The sequence below is a fragment of the Ursus arctos genome, unplaced genomic scaffold, assembly GCF_023065955.2.
Source record: "Ursus arctos isolate Adak ecotype North America unplaced genomic scaffold, UrsArc2.0 scaffold_7, whole genome shotgun sequence".
NCBI lineage: Eukaryota > Metazoa > Chordata > Mammalia > Carnivora > Ursidae > Ursus > Ursus arctos.
In genome coordinates this window covers 70,707,379-70,723,485 of record NW_026623089.1, presented here as the reverse complement: position 1 = coordinate 70,723,485, position 16,107 = coordinate 70,707,379, and the positions used below count along the sequence as shown (strand labels likewise).

At 41.3% G+C, this 16,107-nt stretch overlaps 1 protein-coding gene across 2 annotated transcripts in view; it reads left to right on the top strand.

Moving 5' to 3' along the window:
* Positions 1-16,107, top strand: part of B3GALNT2 (beta-1,3-N-acetylgalactosaminyltransferase 2) — a 62,429-nt gene that overhangs the window by 18,255 nt on the left and 28,067 nt on the right. The window contains exons 3-5 of one of the 2 annotated variants that reach the window (XM_026504131.4): positions 837-937; positions 4,345-4,538; positions 10,371-10,466. In XM_026504131.4, the coding sequence (XP_026359916.2) occupies positions 837-937; positions 4,345-4,538; positions 10,371-10,466 (391 nt within the window). The remainder of the gene's footprint in view (positions 1-836; positions 938-4,344; positions 4,539-10,370; positions 10,467-16,107) is intronic. The other variant, XM_044386042.3, reaches the window with a different exon arrangement.

Sequence of the window (16,107 nt, the reverse complement as noted above, 5' to 3'; positions counted from 1 at the left end):
CCCTGCTTTAATATCTGCCCTAATGGACAGACTTGGCGAAGAAGAGCCAGTGCAGGTGACTGACTACGTGGTGGAGGGAAAAGAGCACTGGAAGGAGACCAGCACTCTCGAAACACGGATTGAAGCGTTGAAAAGTTGTCTGTGGGTTTAGCAGCAAATCAGTGGTTACATTGGTGGTAAACATCTCAGTATAAGTGGTGGGTATTGAAGCTAAAATTTTCTGTTTTATAAAATGAGTGGGAGATGAGAAACTAGAGCCTGCAATTTTAGTTCATTCCTTTGTAGGACTTCACTGTAAAGGGAAGGGTGGAGACAAGGAAGGGATGGTAGGTAAATAGAAATTAGTATCAGGACTTCATCATATTTGTAACGTGTAGGAAAGGAGCCACAGGTTACAGGTGAGGTGGAGGAGAGGAGAGGACCTCCTCTTGCATAGGAAGACTTATCTGGAGCAAAAGGAATACCTTCTACAATAGAGGAAAGCAAATAAAGAAGATTACAGACACAGATATGTTCTTAGGTTGGGACATGAGAAACTGACTTTACTGTAGTTTGCTTTTAATTGGTATGAACATTTGCTGGTAGGCAGGCCAAACATACTCATACTCATACTTGCTTTAACATAGTACTACAGTAGAGGGCTTACACATACGTCACGTGGTGGTTGGCAACTTTGGGTTGGCTTGCTCCTCTTTTGCTAGACTGGAAAAATAAAGTTAGAATTAATCCTAATAAATACTTGTGTCTCAAAGTAAAAGCTTTGAAATGGGCGTGAGGAAACGTGTATGCACGAAGTGAAGATCCGTATCTGATGTTAATGCCAACGCATCTTTCAGTGTGCTTGTGAAGTTCATAATAGGTGCTCGTGGCTGCGACGTGCCCGTGGAAGACAGGGAAGATCCTTATTCCTGCAGACTGCTGAACATCACGAATCCGGGTGAGTCGTCTTTTTCCTCAGCCCTGACACTTGGCATGTAAAAGTTTGATGTGGAGGAAAAGTTGCTAAGCTGACTAGTCTGGTGGTCCGTTCATAGCCGACTAAGATTGAGCTTTCATCAAAATGTATCTTTCATCCTTTTTGACAGACTGAGTGATCACTCTAGCTTATCTGTGAGGAGTCTTTTTAAGTTTATGTAATTTCAGGATCCAGGAGAATTTGTTTCTCAGTATGATTCAGATGCTATGATTCAGATGCATCTGGAGATTCCTTATGCGTAGATAAATCCTGAGTACCTGAGTTTTGAACTTTGAGATAACTGCTGATTTCACCATCTTGTTAATTTATAGTAATCTTCATATGAATGTTGTGAGTCAACTTTCTCTTAAGTTATTGCCTATAAGCTTCTGCGAAAGAAACAATAGTAAAACAAATTTTTAATATGAGTAAGATTTTGTATTCCTTACAGTTAAAGATTTGTGGGAGTTGTGATGATGAAGAAAGATGGTCCTAATCAGGTTCCCTCTGTTACCAGGGAACCAGTTTTAGGACATTGCAAACTGTATAAGCAGATGTCTTTCTTTATCAGCATTTCCTCTTATGTTCAGCTATGGTTCTAAAGACTAAATTTTTCAAAGTCTTAAGTGTGCTGATTATGACTTTTGGTATTTTAAGATTTATCAGACTTTTATAATTAGGCACACCTTACTCTTACAGCAGTCACAGTGTTGTCATTGAGAGTGTGGGCTTGGGAGTCAGGCTCCACGGCTTTACGTCTAGGCTCTGCCTTTTCTAGCTGTGTGACCTTTTTTTTTTTAAACATTTTATTTATTTATTGGACAGAGAGAGACACAGCGAGAGAGGGAACACCAGCAGGGGGAGTGGGAGAGGGAGAAGCAGGCTTCCCGCTGAGCAGAGAGCCCGATGCGGTGCTTGATGCCAGGACCCTGGGATCATGACCTGAACTGAAGGCAGAGGCTTAACGACCAGGCGCCCCTGCTGTGTGACCGTTGATCAGTTATTTACCCCCTTTGTGCCTCAATTTCACCATCCGTAAACTGGGGATAAAAGTACTTACCTCAAGGGATTGACAGGATGAAATACGTTGATACATATAAAAATTTAGAATTGTTCCTGGGGGACCCCTGGATGGCTCAGTCATTAAGTGTCTGCCTTTGGCCCAGGGCGTGAAACCAGAACCCTGGGATTGAGCCCCGCATCGGGCTCCATGCTCCTCTGGGAGCCTGCTTCTTCCTCTCCCACTCCCCCTGCTTGTGTTCCCTTTCTCGCTGGCTGTCTCACTGTCAAATAAATAAATAAAATCTTTAAAAAAAATAAAAATAAAAAATAAATAAATAAATAAAAATTTAAAAAATTAAAAATAGAATTATTCCTGGGACATGGTAGGTACTTAATGTTATTTTAAAGAACCTGTCTTTTGTAAAGTTCAGTCTCAATCAGCTTTTTAAATAAATTGTACCATATTTTCAGGTCTGTATTGTGTAAAACAGAGGCCTCTTACTTATGATCTTTTGGTTAACAGTGTAAGGAAAATTTCATGTGTAATTGTGTTTCTCTGAGAAAATCTGTTAGGTTACGCTGGAGTCCCAAAGGGACCATGAACCTAAATAAAATGTTGCATTACTGATGATGTAAGAGTAGCCTAGAACCAATTACATTTGAAATCCAAAACCAAATCAAATTTTTAAAAACCTCACTTTAACCAGACTTATTATTTTAAGTGTTATTATTCATTAATAGTAAAGGGGTAGAGTTATTAATTAATAGAAAATTTTAATATATGTAATACCTAGGTTACAAATTTTTTTTTAAATAAGTGTAACTAAATTTATATTGAACCTTATTTAATCGTTTTGTTGACTCAAATGTCATTTTAGGTTTATTTCAGTGCCTTAAGGTCATCATGAGTGTCATTTAATCACCATGATACTCTGGATATGTAAAAGTTTTGATTAATAGCATTACCAAAGCAGCAGGATTTCCTGTGTGTAGGTAGCTTGAAATTCGAGGTACTTTTGTTTTTAAAGATATGTAGTTAGGTTCTAGTGTGCTTAACCTGTTGGCCTTTAACCCATATGCATATGCTTTGAATCTTTTACATTTACGAGTATATTAAAAAGAAAAACTTTTGCTGTCATCCAGTTTATTTGGAGTCTAGGCTCTCTGGCCAGTGTTTGCCAAACCTATGACGAAATGTGTATCCTTCTCCTGCCCCCTCCTGCTTACACGTGGAATTGGGTAGGGGTCATCAATTCCAGTTAGGCACGTTTTATTGAGCTTCTGCTAAGTGTCCGCATTCTAGGAATTCGAACGTAGGGATCCAAATGATCCGCTGGGTGTGGAAAGAAAACTGAATTTCTGTTCATCTGAAAATAAGACAATGTCGTCTTTATAAAGACTGAATATATTGGTAACAATAGTGTATGTGTACGTTTTGTAAGTAGATACATGAGTGTGTGCACAAATGCGTTTAATGGATGTGGTTGTGTGAGCAGGAAAATTGGAAAACCACAGCTCTGAAAGATACAAAGAACATTGATAAAATCTTTTAGAATAGGTTTTTATATTATTTCACAAAGTGACACTGATATTCTGAGCCATGAGAACTGCTTCATGTAGTCGGTCCTGATTCATTTATGGTAATTGAAAACATTATTTGCAAAGGACAGTTTTTGACTTTGATTTAGACTGCTTTGGGAGGGTGGAAAGAACACTAAGTTTGAAGTCCATAAACCTGGGGTTGATTCTTGGCTCTGCCACTTTCTGTGACCTCAGGCGAGTTACTGAACATCTCCAGGCCTCACTATGATAATCCGTGATGTCACATAATGACATACAGTGTAGTTGTGAAGTTATAAATGCGATGGGGCATGGCACACAGAATGTGTGTGGTCCGAAATGCTACCGTGTTTGACGTGCTTCTCTTCTATCAGTATTAAATGGAATTTTTCAGTGTTATTGGAAGTAATTTCAAGGACCTTTGTAATGTGACATCACAAGTATTTTAAATTGCCCAACAAGAAGTAGGATTTTTGGAATTTGCAGACAAGACTACATTTTCTCATTATTTATGACTGCATTAGGTACTGTTTTTAATATCCCTATTTACCCAGCCTTCCCTAACAGATCAGATGCCTTCGATAATATTCCTCTGTGGCATTTAGACGTTTATATGTACACGTGTATACTTATTAAAGTAGTTCTGATCATTAAATATTTTACCTTGATGTAGCTAAAAACTTCATTCTTAAATTTCAAAATAAATTTATTTTTTTCCTAGAAGCAGCCATATTTCTGAAGAATTTTTAATTACTGCCATTTATGAAAGTATTATAAGATTATATTTGTTTGGTTATGTAAAACTCCTTTTCTCATTATTTCCTTAGTTTTGAACCAGGAAATTGAAGCATTCAGTCTTTCTGAAGACACCTCATCAGGAATTTCTGAGGACCGAGTTGTCAGTGTGAGCTTCCGAGTTCTGTACCCGATTGTTATTACCAGTCTTGGGGTGTTTTATGATGCCAGTGATGTGGGTTTCCAGAGGAACATCACAGTCAAGCTTTATCAGGCAGAACAAGAGGTATGCACTGTTTTGTACAAGGTTTTCTCCATTTTTCTTTTTAAAAAATACTAGCTTTTCCCTCATGGCATATAGTAGATTGGGAGACTGTGTAATTACATCTGGTTGGAAGACTTCCACTTTTCTTCCCTTACTGATTGGATTCATTATAGCATAATATATAAATATGCTGGCTTGGGAAGAGAATACCAATGAAAAGTAAACGTGTTATATCTAGAAAAGAAGGAATTGGGCCAGATTAGAAATTCCCAACCTAAAATCCCCTAAAGCCTAAGGAATTATAAAAGTTGATAATGAATGTAAAAACTTTGGGACTTTAAGGTATAAACAAGTATTTATTGTTTCTTCATTCCAACCCTGAAAGTCTGTTTCTATAATACAAGACTAACAGCTGCTTCAAATGTCTTTTGTAATAAGGATGTAGCGGGAATGAAAGTTTAAAATAACTGGAGTTTCTCTCTTCCTGATATGTGGGGAATCTGATTTGTTCACAGAGTACATCTGAAGGAGTATATTAGCAAGGAATTATATTTGAAAAGATCTGTTTGTAGAAATCTTGGAGGAATTATACAGTGAACACCCATGTAGCCACCTAATTTCTACAGAAGTTAACATTTTGCTATATTTCACAGTGCCTGAGTGACTCAGTCAGTTAAGCATCTGCCTTCGGCCCAGGTCATGATTCTGGAGTCCCAGGATCCAGCCCCACATCAGGCTTCCTGCTCAGCTGGGAGTCTGCTTTTCCCTCTGCTCCTCACCCTGCTTGTGTTCTCTCTCTCTCTCACTCTCTCTCTCTCAAATAAATAAAATCTTTAAAAACAAAACAAACATTTTGCTGTATTTGCTTTATCAACGATCTGTCTATCTTTTTATTTTTCCTGACTGTATTTCTGAGTCAGTTTCAGGCATCAGGACACTTTGACGCTAAACACTTCAGCATGCATATCATTAACTAGACTTTTTTTTTATTAACTTAGACTTTAGTATTTGTGGTTTTTTAAATTTTATGCACAGTGAAATGTACATTAGGTCAGTTATTTATTTTATTTTATTTTATTTTATTTAAGTTTTCATTTAAGTAATCTCTGCACCCAACGTGGGGCTCAAACTCATGACCCTGAGATCAAGAGTCACATGTTCTTCTGACTGAGCCGGCCAGCTCCCCTTTGGTCAGTTTAAACTGCATAAAGCTGTGTAACTCAAACTCCTAATAATTTCTTCAAAAAATTTTCCTCAGCCCCATTTTCTCCACTCGTTCTGGCAGTCCAGTTACATGTGTGTCAGACTTGTGCCATTGTTCCACAGATCACAAGACTGTGTCCATTTAAAAAAATTTTTTTCTGTTTTTGAGATTTGATAATTCCTTCAGTGTATATTCACATTCATGGACTCTTCTGCCATCTCGAATCTGTTAAACCTCGCCGATGAATGCATTTTAGATATTGTACATCCTAGTTCTAGAATGCCCCTTTAATTCTCTTTTGTAACTCTAAAATTTCCTGAGCTCATTCATTTTGAGACATTGAAACATGCTGAAAACAACATTCATCTTGTATATCATTTCTTTACAGCTCTGACGTTAGGTATAATAACGGCTTTAAAATCCTGCCTGTTTATTCTAATATTTGAATCATGTTGAGGTCTGTCTGTATTGATTATCATCTTTTCTCTTGAGTGTGCATAACATTTTCTTGGTTTGTCTTGTATCAAGTAACTTTGAGTTGTGTCCTAGATATTGTGAATAATTCATTACAGGATCTCTGGATCCTATTAAATTCCTTGAAGAGTATTGATTTTTTGTTTGTTTTAGCAGGCAGTTAAATTGGCTAACAGAGACTTTTTTTGAAAGAGAGAGAGAGCGCACAAGCAGGGGAGTGGCAGGCAGAGGGAGAGGGAGAAGCAGGCTCCCCCCTGAGCAGACAGCCCGATGTAGGGCTTGATCCCAGGACCCTGGGATCATTACCTGAGCTGAAGGCAGACGCTTAACCTACTGAGCCACCGAGGCGCCCCTCTTTTTGATCCATTTCATTGTCTTAGTATATGTAGTCTTTTTTGTTTGTTTGTTTAATCATTTGTAATGTTTGAATTATCAGTGAAGAGGCTTGGCCCAGACAGTATTTTGATAATGTTGATTTATCTTTTAGTTGCCATATTTTAGCCAAGAAGTTAATCTTGTCCTCAAGGAAGGCCTAGTCTAAGGTGGATGTTAATAGGTTTGCAGGTAGTCACAATACAAAAGGCATTACCACTGTATAGCGAAGACCTGGTGTTAAAGAAATACGCATAATCCGCTAAACCCCCCCAATCCTAAACTTCTTCATGGTCTTCATTGCTGTAACAGAAGTTTCTCCTGTAGTAAGCTGGTATATAAGAATAGACATGAGAAGTAGGAGTGTTCTTGCCTAAAACAGACTGGGAAGGACTCGAAGAAAACAGTCCATGCGTACCTCAGAGGTACTGTGGGTTCGCTTCCAGACCACCGCAGTAAAGCAAATATCACAGGAAAGCAAGTCACATGAACTTTTTGCTTGGTGCACCTGAAAATTATGTTTACACTTTACTGTTGTCTATTACACGTGCCATAGTATTAATAATATTAGGTATGCAAATATTGAAAAAACAAGGTACATACCTTAATTTAAAAATACTTTATTGCTAAAAAAATATGCTAACCATCATCTGAGCTTTCAGCAAGTCCTAATTTTTTTTGCTGTTGGAGGGTCTTGCCTCGAAGTCAGTGGGCGCCGACTGAGCAGGGTAGCAGCTACTACTGCAGGCTGGGGTGGCCGGGGCCATTTCTTAAAATAAGACAGCAGTGAAATCTGCCTCACTGACTGACTTTTCTTTTCACAAATGATTTCGCTGCAACATGTGATGCTGTTTGATAGCATTCTACCCAAAGTAGAACTTCTTTCAGAATTGGAGTCAGTCTTCTCAAATCCTGCAGCTGCTTTATCATTTATGCCATATTCTAAATCCTTTGTCATTTCAGCAATTTCACAGCATCTTCACCTGGAGTAGATTCCATCTCAAGAAACCACTTTGCTCATGCATAAGAAGCAACTCCTTTTCCATTGAAGTTTTATCATGAGATTGCAGCCATCCGGTCACATCCTCAGGCTTCACTTCTAATTCTAGCTTTCTTGCTATTTACACCACATCTGCAGTGACTTGAACCTGTCAGAGTCTTCCATGAGGGTTGGAATCAACTTCTTCGAAACTCTATTAATGTTGGTATTTTGACCTCTTCCCATGAATCATGACTGTTGTTAATAGCACCTAGAATGGTGAATCCTTTCAGAAGGTTTTCAGTTTACTTTGCCCAGATCCATCTGAGGAGTCTATGGCAGTCTTACAAAATGTATTTCTTAAATAATAACACTTGAAAGTCAAAATGACTCCTTGATCCGTGGGCTGGGGAATGGATGATATGTTAGCAAGCATGGAAAACAGCATTCATCTTGTACATTCTGTCAGGGCTCCTGGGTGACCAGGTGCATTGTCAATGAGCAGTCATATTTTGAAAGGAATCTTTTTTCTCTGAGCAGTGGTCTCAACAGCGGGCTTAAAATATTCGGTAAACCACGCAGAAACGGATGTGCTGTCATCCAGACTTTGTAGAGCACGAGCAGAGTCGGTTTATAGAGCACGAGCAGAGTCGGTTTGTCATAATTCTTAGGGGCCCTAGGATTTGCAGAATGGTAAATTAGCATTCCCCCTAAAGTCACCAGCTGCATGAACCCCCAACAAGAGACTCAGCCTGTCCTTTGAGGCTTCGAAGCCAGGCATTGATTTCTGCGTAGCTAGGAAAGTTCTCGGTGGCATCTTCTTCTGATAGAAGGCTGCTTTGTCTAGACTGATAATCCGTTGGTCACTGTAGCCACCTCTCTGAATTATCTCAGCTCCGTCTCCTGGAGAGCTTGCTGCAGCTTCTCCATCTGCACCTGCTGCCTCACCAGGCACTTCGATGTTACGGAGACAGCTTCTCTCCTTACACCTCCTGCATGCATTTCTGCCGGCTTCCAGCTTGTCTTCTGCAGCTTCCTCCTCTCTCTCAGCCTCCATGGAATCGAAGTCAGAGCTTTGCCCTGGATTCGGCTTCAACTGAAGGAGACGTTGTGGCTTTTTTGACCATCTATCCAGATGACTAAGACTTTGTCCAAATTGGCAAGAAGGCTGTTTCGCTTTCTTATCCTTCGCGTGTTCAGTGGAGAAGCACTTAGAGTTTCCCTCAAGAACATTTCCTTTGTGTTCGCAGAGGCAGGAGAGGCCCAGCTTTCAGCCTGTCTCTGCTTTCAGCTCGCCTTCCTCACTAAGCTTTATCACACTAGCTTGTTTTTTAATTAACTTTGCTTGTATTATAATTTATGTAACTCCTAAGTTTATATTCTTTAAGGTTTTTTTAATTTAAATTCAATTAATTAACATATAATGTATTATTTGTTTCAGGGGTACAGGTCTGTGATTCATCAGTCTTATATAACACCCAGTGCTCATTACAACACATAACCTCCCCAGTGTCCATCACCCAGTTTCCCCATCCCCATCCCCTCCCCTCCAGCAACCTTCAGTTTGTTTCCTATGATTAAGAGTCTCGTATGGTTTGTCTCCCTCTCTGGTTTCGTCGTGTTTTATTTTTTCCTCTCTTCCCCTATGATCCTCTGCTTTGTTTCTTAAATCCCACATATCAGTGAGACCGTATGATAACTGTCTTTTTCTGATTGACGTATCTCGCTTAGCGTAATACCCTCTAGTTCCAGCCACGTCATTGCAAATGGCAAGATTTCATTTTTGATGGCTCTGTAATATTCCATTGTGCATATATACCACATCTTCTTTATCCATTCATCTGTCGATGAATATCTGGGCTCTTTCCATAGTTTGGCTACTGTGGACCACACTAGCTTTTGATTTAGAGTGACTCCCGCAACTCTTCCTTTCACTTAAACGTGCATGTTAGGGGTATTAAGTGGCTGGATTTCAATATTGTTGTGTCTCAGGAATTAGGGGAGGCCTGAGGAGAGGGAGAGGGACAAGGAAGCACTGGTCAGTGGGTTCATCAGTTAAGTTTGCCATCTTATTCGGGAGCAGTTCATAGCACTCCCACAATTAGAGTAGCATCACGTGTGGCTCGCCAAACAAATATAATGATGAAAAAGTATGAAATATTACAAGAATTACCAAAATGTGACACAGAGACACAAAGTGAGCAAATGCTGTTGGAACAATAGTGCCTCTGGCTTTGTTCATTGCGGGATTGCCACAAATTGTAGAAGACACAATACTCTGCAAAGCGCAGTAAAGCCAAGTGCAGTTAACGAGGCGTGCCTATAGACATGATGGGAATCAGCCCTCTTTTATGTTCCCTTTTTTGTTTCTGTGCATTATTTCTTCTGAAGTTTCTTTTTGAAGGGTGGGTTCCTAGAGTATCTTTGTTCTGTGTAGAAATATGATCTTTCAGTTTCTTCTTAACCCTTGGAGTTAAGTCTAATAATTCGGCTTGATTTAATACCTCACACCTCCCCTAATACTCCTCATTTCAAGGTGGGCTTTTTTTTTTTAAGGTTATGTGGATTTTATTTCGTTGTTTTAGAACTTTAGGACAGCTTTTGTTACCTTAAATATCTATTTAATAACTGTGACCACACTGGAAAACGCAAATGATAACATCAGTAGACCTATTTTAACCATGGTTGGGGTCATCGAGGATTAAGCTGCCCAGGATAGAAGATGTTTGAAAACTTGCTGCACACACAGTATCTGATGCTAAGTCTTTCTTTTTGTCTTTTTTTCCCCCCTATTTCTTGTCCCCCACTCTCCCCCTATTTGTAGGAGGCCCTCTTCGTGGCTCGTTTCAGTCCTCCAAGCTGTGGTGTGCAGGTGAACAAGCTGTGGTACAAGCCTGTGGAGCAGTTCATCCTGCCCGAGGTACGGGGTGTAGTGGAAGGGATCTGGTGCCGCGTGTGGGCCTGCCTCTGTGCTCTCAGAGGCTGGCAGTTGATGCTTTGTTGTACCAGGACAGCTCTTCAGAGGGCCCGATGGGGCCACCAGCTTTGTGCACTGATTACTGAAATGTAGCACTCTGCACCGTCCCTTCACACAGCTCCGTGATGCCTCAGAGGTTCCCAAACCACACTTTCTGAGAGGCACTGCCTGGTTTACTTAGTGGATTGAACACTCTGGTTTCTCTTCAGATCGCATAAATCTTTCGCCTTTTACTTACTGGAATGAGAACTGCATGACTGTTTAGTGACAAAGGGTAATAACAGGTATGGCTTGATGGAAACACGAGACCCAGATACCATTTGAATAAATCAGGTCATTTGCTTTTCTAAAGGGTGAGGGTGGTAGGTGTAGGCAGGATAACTGCAAAGAGGTCGACCACATTCCCAAGATGAATAAAACCTCTCGAGATTGTGGCACATGTCTGAAAACACAGCTGTCACCGTCCAGGTCCTTCTAGGTCCAGTCGTAAGTAGATGTGTCCTAGAGATCTGCAGTTAAGCCGCAGGATGGTTGCAAAGGATCGCATGGTGGGCGAGAACGGATTACTCATCCATGCACCTCAGCCTCGCCGGGCTGCTTCAGTCCAGTCCGCGTACACGCCTCAGGTCAGGGCTTTGGAACCACTTGGAGGTCTGTGGCCCAGGCATCTCTGGGAGTCATTTTAGATCAGCTGTAGAGTTCATCCTGCAACTTCAGAGCTGAGCTAAAACATGGAAGCTAGACGTTGACCAGCTCTGCTGACGAACCAAGAAACATTTTCCCACTGCTGGTCTTCTGGGTTCTGTTTGCGTTATACTGCACGTCTCATAATTTGCTGTGGGTCTTTGGCGTTCAGTACAAGTAGTTGAAACTATGTATGTCAGTTCTGTAGATGTGAAAGGGATCTCCTTTATTTCACCTGTACACAAACTTCTGCTTAAAAACGTTAATTTTTTTTAAGATTTTGTTTATTTGAGAGAGAGCACAAGCAAGCACACGAGCAGGGGAAGGGGCAGAAGTATGTACCATCAAAAGTATCTTTTACTTTTAATTAAGAGCAGTGGCTTAGCGAAGTCATATTCACTAAGTGTTGGATTTCAGCTTTTGAAGGAAGCCATTCTTTGGTTTGCTTATTCATTTACTCAGAAAATATTTGAGAAATTAGTATGTGCCAAGCACCGGGACTCTGAGGATACGATATGGAGACCCTGGCCCTGAAAGCAGCTTTCGTGCTGGAGGGACGAGAGGAGCTAGCACTGACACTGTCCCTAACTTACCGTGTGCCGGGCATGCTTGTGAACGGCGTTCCTGTATCAACTAGTAGGAAAGCTCCTTGAGGATTGAAGCAAGTCATCAATGAGACTTTCTTATCGGAACGAGCATGGGCACAACCTCAGGCTTTCTGTGGTTCCTAGAACTCTTCCCAAAGGGAGAGTCATGTTGTTCTGAGGAGCCCAGAAACTCTAGCATTGTGTCAGGTGGTATCAGAGCTGTCTGAAGGCTGACGTAGAGTGGACTTGCACAGCAAGGACTTAGGAGGATTGCCATGAGTAGGAGAGAGAAAAATGATGCACCAGGGAGCAAGTACGTGAGGTCGCACTTGGGGCCAAGCGCCTGAGCAGGCAGCTGCGGGTGCAGCATGGGGGTGTCTGAAACCCCGCGCTGCCGCTCGGAGTCTGTGTGGCCTCGTGCAAGCCGCTCAGTCTCACCGTGTCCATCCCCTCATCTGTAAGATGGCCGGGCTACACGACCCAGTTGAGAGGCTTATTTTAAGGACTAAATGATTTTCATACATGCAGAATGCCTAGAACGTGCTGCCACGTGGGAAGCATTCGGTAAATAAATGCGTACCCTCCTTAATCTTGCTGCTACTCTTCTGAATTTTCAGGATCCGTTCTTCAAGAGCAGAGTTTCTCTAGTTGGGGCTGTTTGCCCACGAGGGGCATTTAGCAATGTCCAGAGACTCGTTCAGTTGGTACAGCGGGGTATGGAGTGGTACTGGCATCTGGAGGCCAGTGGTGCTGCTGAACATCCTACAACAGACACGAAAGCCCCCACAGCAAAGAATTATCTGGCTCAAAATACTGATGGTGGTGAGGTTGAGAAACTATTTAAGAGGAAGGAGTCACAATGTGGGGCAAAGAGGAAGAAAATAAACTTTAATACTTCAGGCTCATCACAGCGTTACAGAGTCTGGCCCATTATCTTGGTCAGTCTTCTAGATAGAATTACACATTTTTTTTAAAAGATTTCATTTATTGGAGAGAGAGAGAGAGAGAGCACAAGCAGGCAGAGCAGCAGGGAGAGGAAGAAATAGGCTCCCAGCAGGGCAGGGAGCCCAGTGTGGGGCTCGATCCCAGGACCCTGGGATCATGACCTGAGCTGAAGGCAGACGCTTGACCGACTGAGCCACCCAGGTTCCCCTAGAATTACAAATGTTGGGGGTGCCTGAGTGGCTCAGTCGGTCAAGCGTCTGCCTTCAGCTCGGGTCGTGATCCCAGGGTCCTGGGATCGAGTCCTGCATCCATCTCCCTGCTCAGTGAGGAGTCTGCTAGCCTGCTTTTCCCTCTGCCCTTTCCCCCTCAATCGTACTCTCTCTCTCTCCCTCTCCCCACTCATGCTCTCTCCCCCCTCTCTCTCAAAATGAATAAAATCTTTATAAAAAGAAAAAAATTACAAATTTTGATTAATCCAGAAAAATTATTACTTTCCCTTAAAATGTCCTTGTTCTTAGGAAGTACATGTTGAAGTACTTGAAGGTGACGTCATGATATCTGCCTTTGCTTTCAAGTGTTTAACAACCAGCAAGAACAGAAAAGTACATGTATACAGACAGATAAAGCAGATGTGGCCAAATGTTAACAGTTGGTGAGTCTAGGTGACTTGGGGTTAATTTCAGGTTTTCTATAGATTTGAAGTGTTTCAGAGTAACTGGATTGAGGCAAGGACAGTGTCTAGCAGGAGGTGCTAATGATGGGACAGCAGCCACTTCAGTTACGATCTTTCATGCTTACAGCCTTGTGAGCTTTATTTCACTTTAAGCTTTAAGCTAAATTGACTTTTTATTTTTCATTACTTCTGTAATATTTTTTTCTTTTAAAAATGTGCCATTATTTAACAGTAGCTGTACTTGGGGATGTGGAGGTAGGATTATGGGTGATTTTTATTTTCTTCTTTTTTGTGCATTTACTAAATGTTCTGTAATAAATATATATTAGCTTTATAAAAACAACTCTTTTAAAAAGTTCTGTCCTTTTACACAAAATCCTATTTTTGTTGAAACCGTGTTTAATTGTACATAGATATTCATTTTTGCTGCTTCAGGCCTAATTGGGCTTATTAGTGCAGAACAAATGATAGTGATGAATGGCTTGCCTGCATATCATCAGCAAGGAATGACAGAAGACAAACATCATTTTTGCCATTTTTCGAGAGAGTAGTAGATGATTTCTTCATCGTCTTACTCCCTCTGCGCCTCACAGCCTACTGGAGTGACATGTCAGCAGTATAGCTTGTCAAGTAAGCAAAGCTCTTGCAGTGTTTTCATCGTGTGATTCACTAAAGCATAAATCTCAGTGGGAGTCACAGATTTAAATGGAGACTGCTGTGCGCGTCTCTTAAAATATTTATTTCTCTAATTTTGTATTTTCCTTACCAGTGCAGTTGAAACCTAGAACTAATTTCAATAAAAAGACTATTTTTGTTCACCTGAGTCACTAGAGACGTCACTGTTAGTTGTATGGGTACTTACACAGTCCCTGTTTGTGACAGTTGAAATTCTTTAGATGTAGTCATTTCTGCAATCCATAAAAAATTGTTAAGTGCAAAAATAGTATAGATTTAAGCTACTCTCTTGGTTTGGATGAGAAGTTAGAAATATGACACAAAGGAATTAACATGTGAAAGGGGTTGCAGAGCACATGCTTACATTATGGGTGAGATAATTTATGAGATCTCCTTTTTCCAGCCCACACCGTGCTGTGTTTCATAGCTTCTATTTTGGTTTTATGGTCTTAGCAGGGAGTTGTCACAAACAAGTTGTTTCTCATCTGAAGAGATCCCTAGCTATGGTGACTTTGTATCAGAGAGTAGAAAGCGGGCCTGCGAGAGAGGTGAGAAACAGAGATTCAGCTGGGACATAGAGCAGGAAAGGGGGGTAGACACAGCTCCTCCCCTCCCTACTAACCCCTGGCTTGTAGAAGTGCAGTGAAGAAACCAGGATTGTTTTGGGGGCCGATGAGTTTTTCTGACAGTTACTCAGTGTAGTCCACGTTGTTGATGTTGTATCATAAAGTTCCAAATTAACTGTGGTTGGGTGCCAGCAGGAGCCACCGGGAAATAGCCAGGTACGTTGAATGGACGGGACAGAGAATTACTTGTTTTGTCATCATATTTTCTAGATTCATAGTTTCAAGGTGAAGCATTATTTGGTCACAATAGCTTTTACTTTTGGTATGGTTCATCGGAAACTGCAGTCACTAAGATTCTAGTGACCCAATTGCCAACTCCAGGGGACACTTTTTTTTTTTTTTAAGATTTTATTTATTTATCTGACAGAGAGACAGCCAGCGAGAGAAGGAACACAAGCAGGGGGAGCGGGAGAGGAAGAAGCAGGCTCCCAGCAGAGGAGCCGGATGTGGGGCTCGATCCCAGGACTCTGGGATCACGCCCTGAGCCAAAGGCAGAGGCTTAAGGACTGCGCCACCCAGGCGCCTCCAGGGGACACTTTCTGTCCTTTACTAGTTGATTGCATTCTTCTCTTAGCTTATCTGACCTACATTCTTTTGGCTCATCCACATCTGGCCCAGTCCTCCTTCCCAATGTACTTCTTTATCTCCTCTCTCGCTTTCCTCTTTTCTTTAAAGATTTTATTTTTAAGTTATTTCTACACCCAGCATGGGGCTCAAACTCACAACCCCAGGATCAAGAGTCACATGCTCCACTGACTGAACCAGCCAGGCACCCCTCTCGCTTTCCTCTTAATCATTAGGATTTCATACCTGGTTTCTGTTTGTTTTACTCATTCTTCCTGGGCAGTTTTATCCATTACCACCTGTTTGCTAACGGCTCTTAAATCCAACTACAGTCCACGTTTCTCTTAGGTAATCCATACCTACTTCTGCTGCCTATGGAACTTCGCCACACGAGTGTCCCAGGGGCATTCTGATGGTAACATCATCTCCGTCCCATCCATTCTCATCTCCCCCTGTATTTCAGTCTTGGATAGCAGCATCTCCTTTTCTCAGTCACCCAAACCAGACTCATGGGATTTATCCTCAACTTTCCTATCCAAGCACTCACTAAATCCTATCAGTTCTTTCTCCTAAATGTCTTTGGTATCAGTTCTTCAGAACTTTTCACTCTTCAGGCAACAACCTCTTTGACCTCGGCCATAGACACTTCCTACTACACATGTTGCTGGAGGCAAGGGAAACAAAAGCAAAAATGAACTGTTGGGACTTCATCAAGATAAAAATCTTCTGCACAGTGAAGAAAACAGTCAACAAAACTAAAAAGCAATCTACAGAATGGGAGAAGATATTTGCAAATGACATAACTGGTAAAAGGTTAGTAACCAAAATCT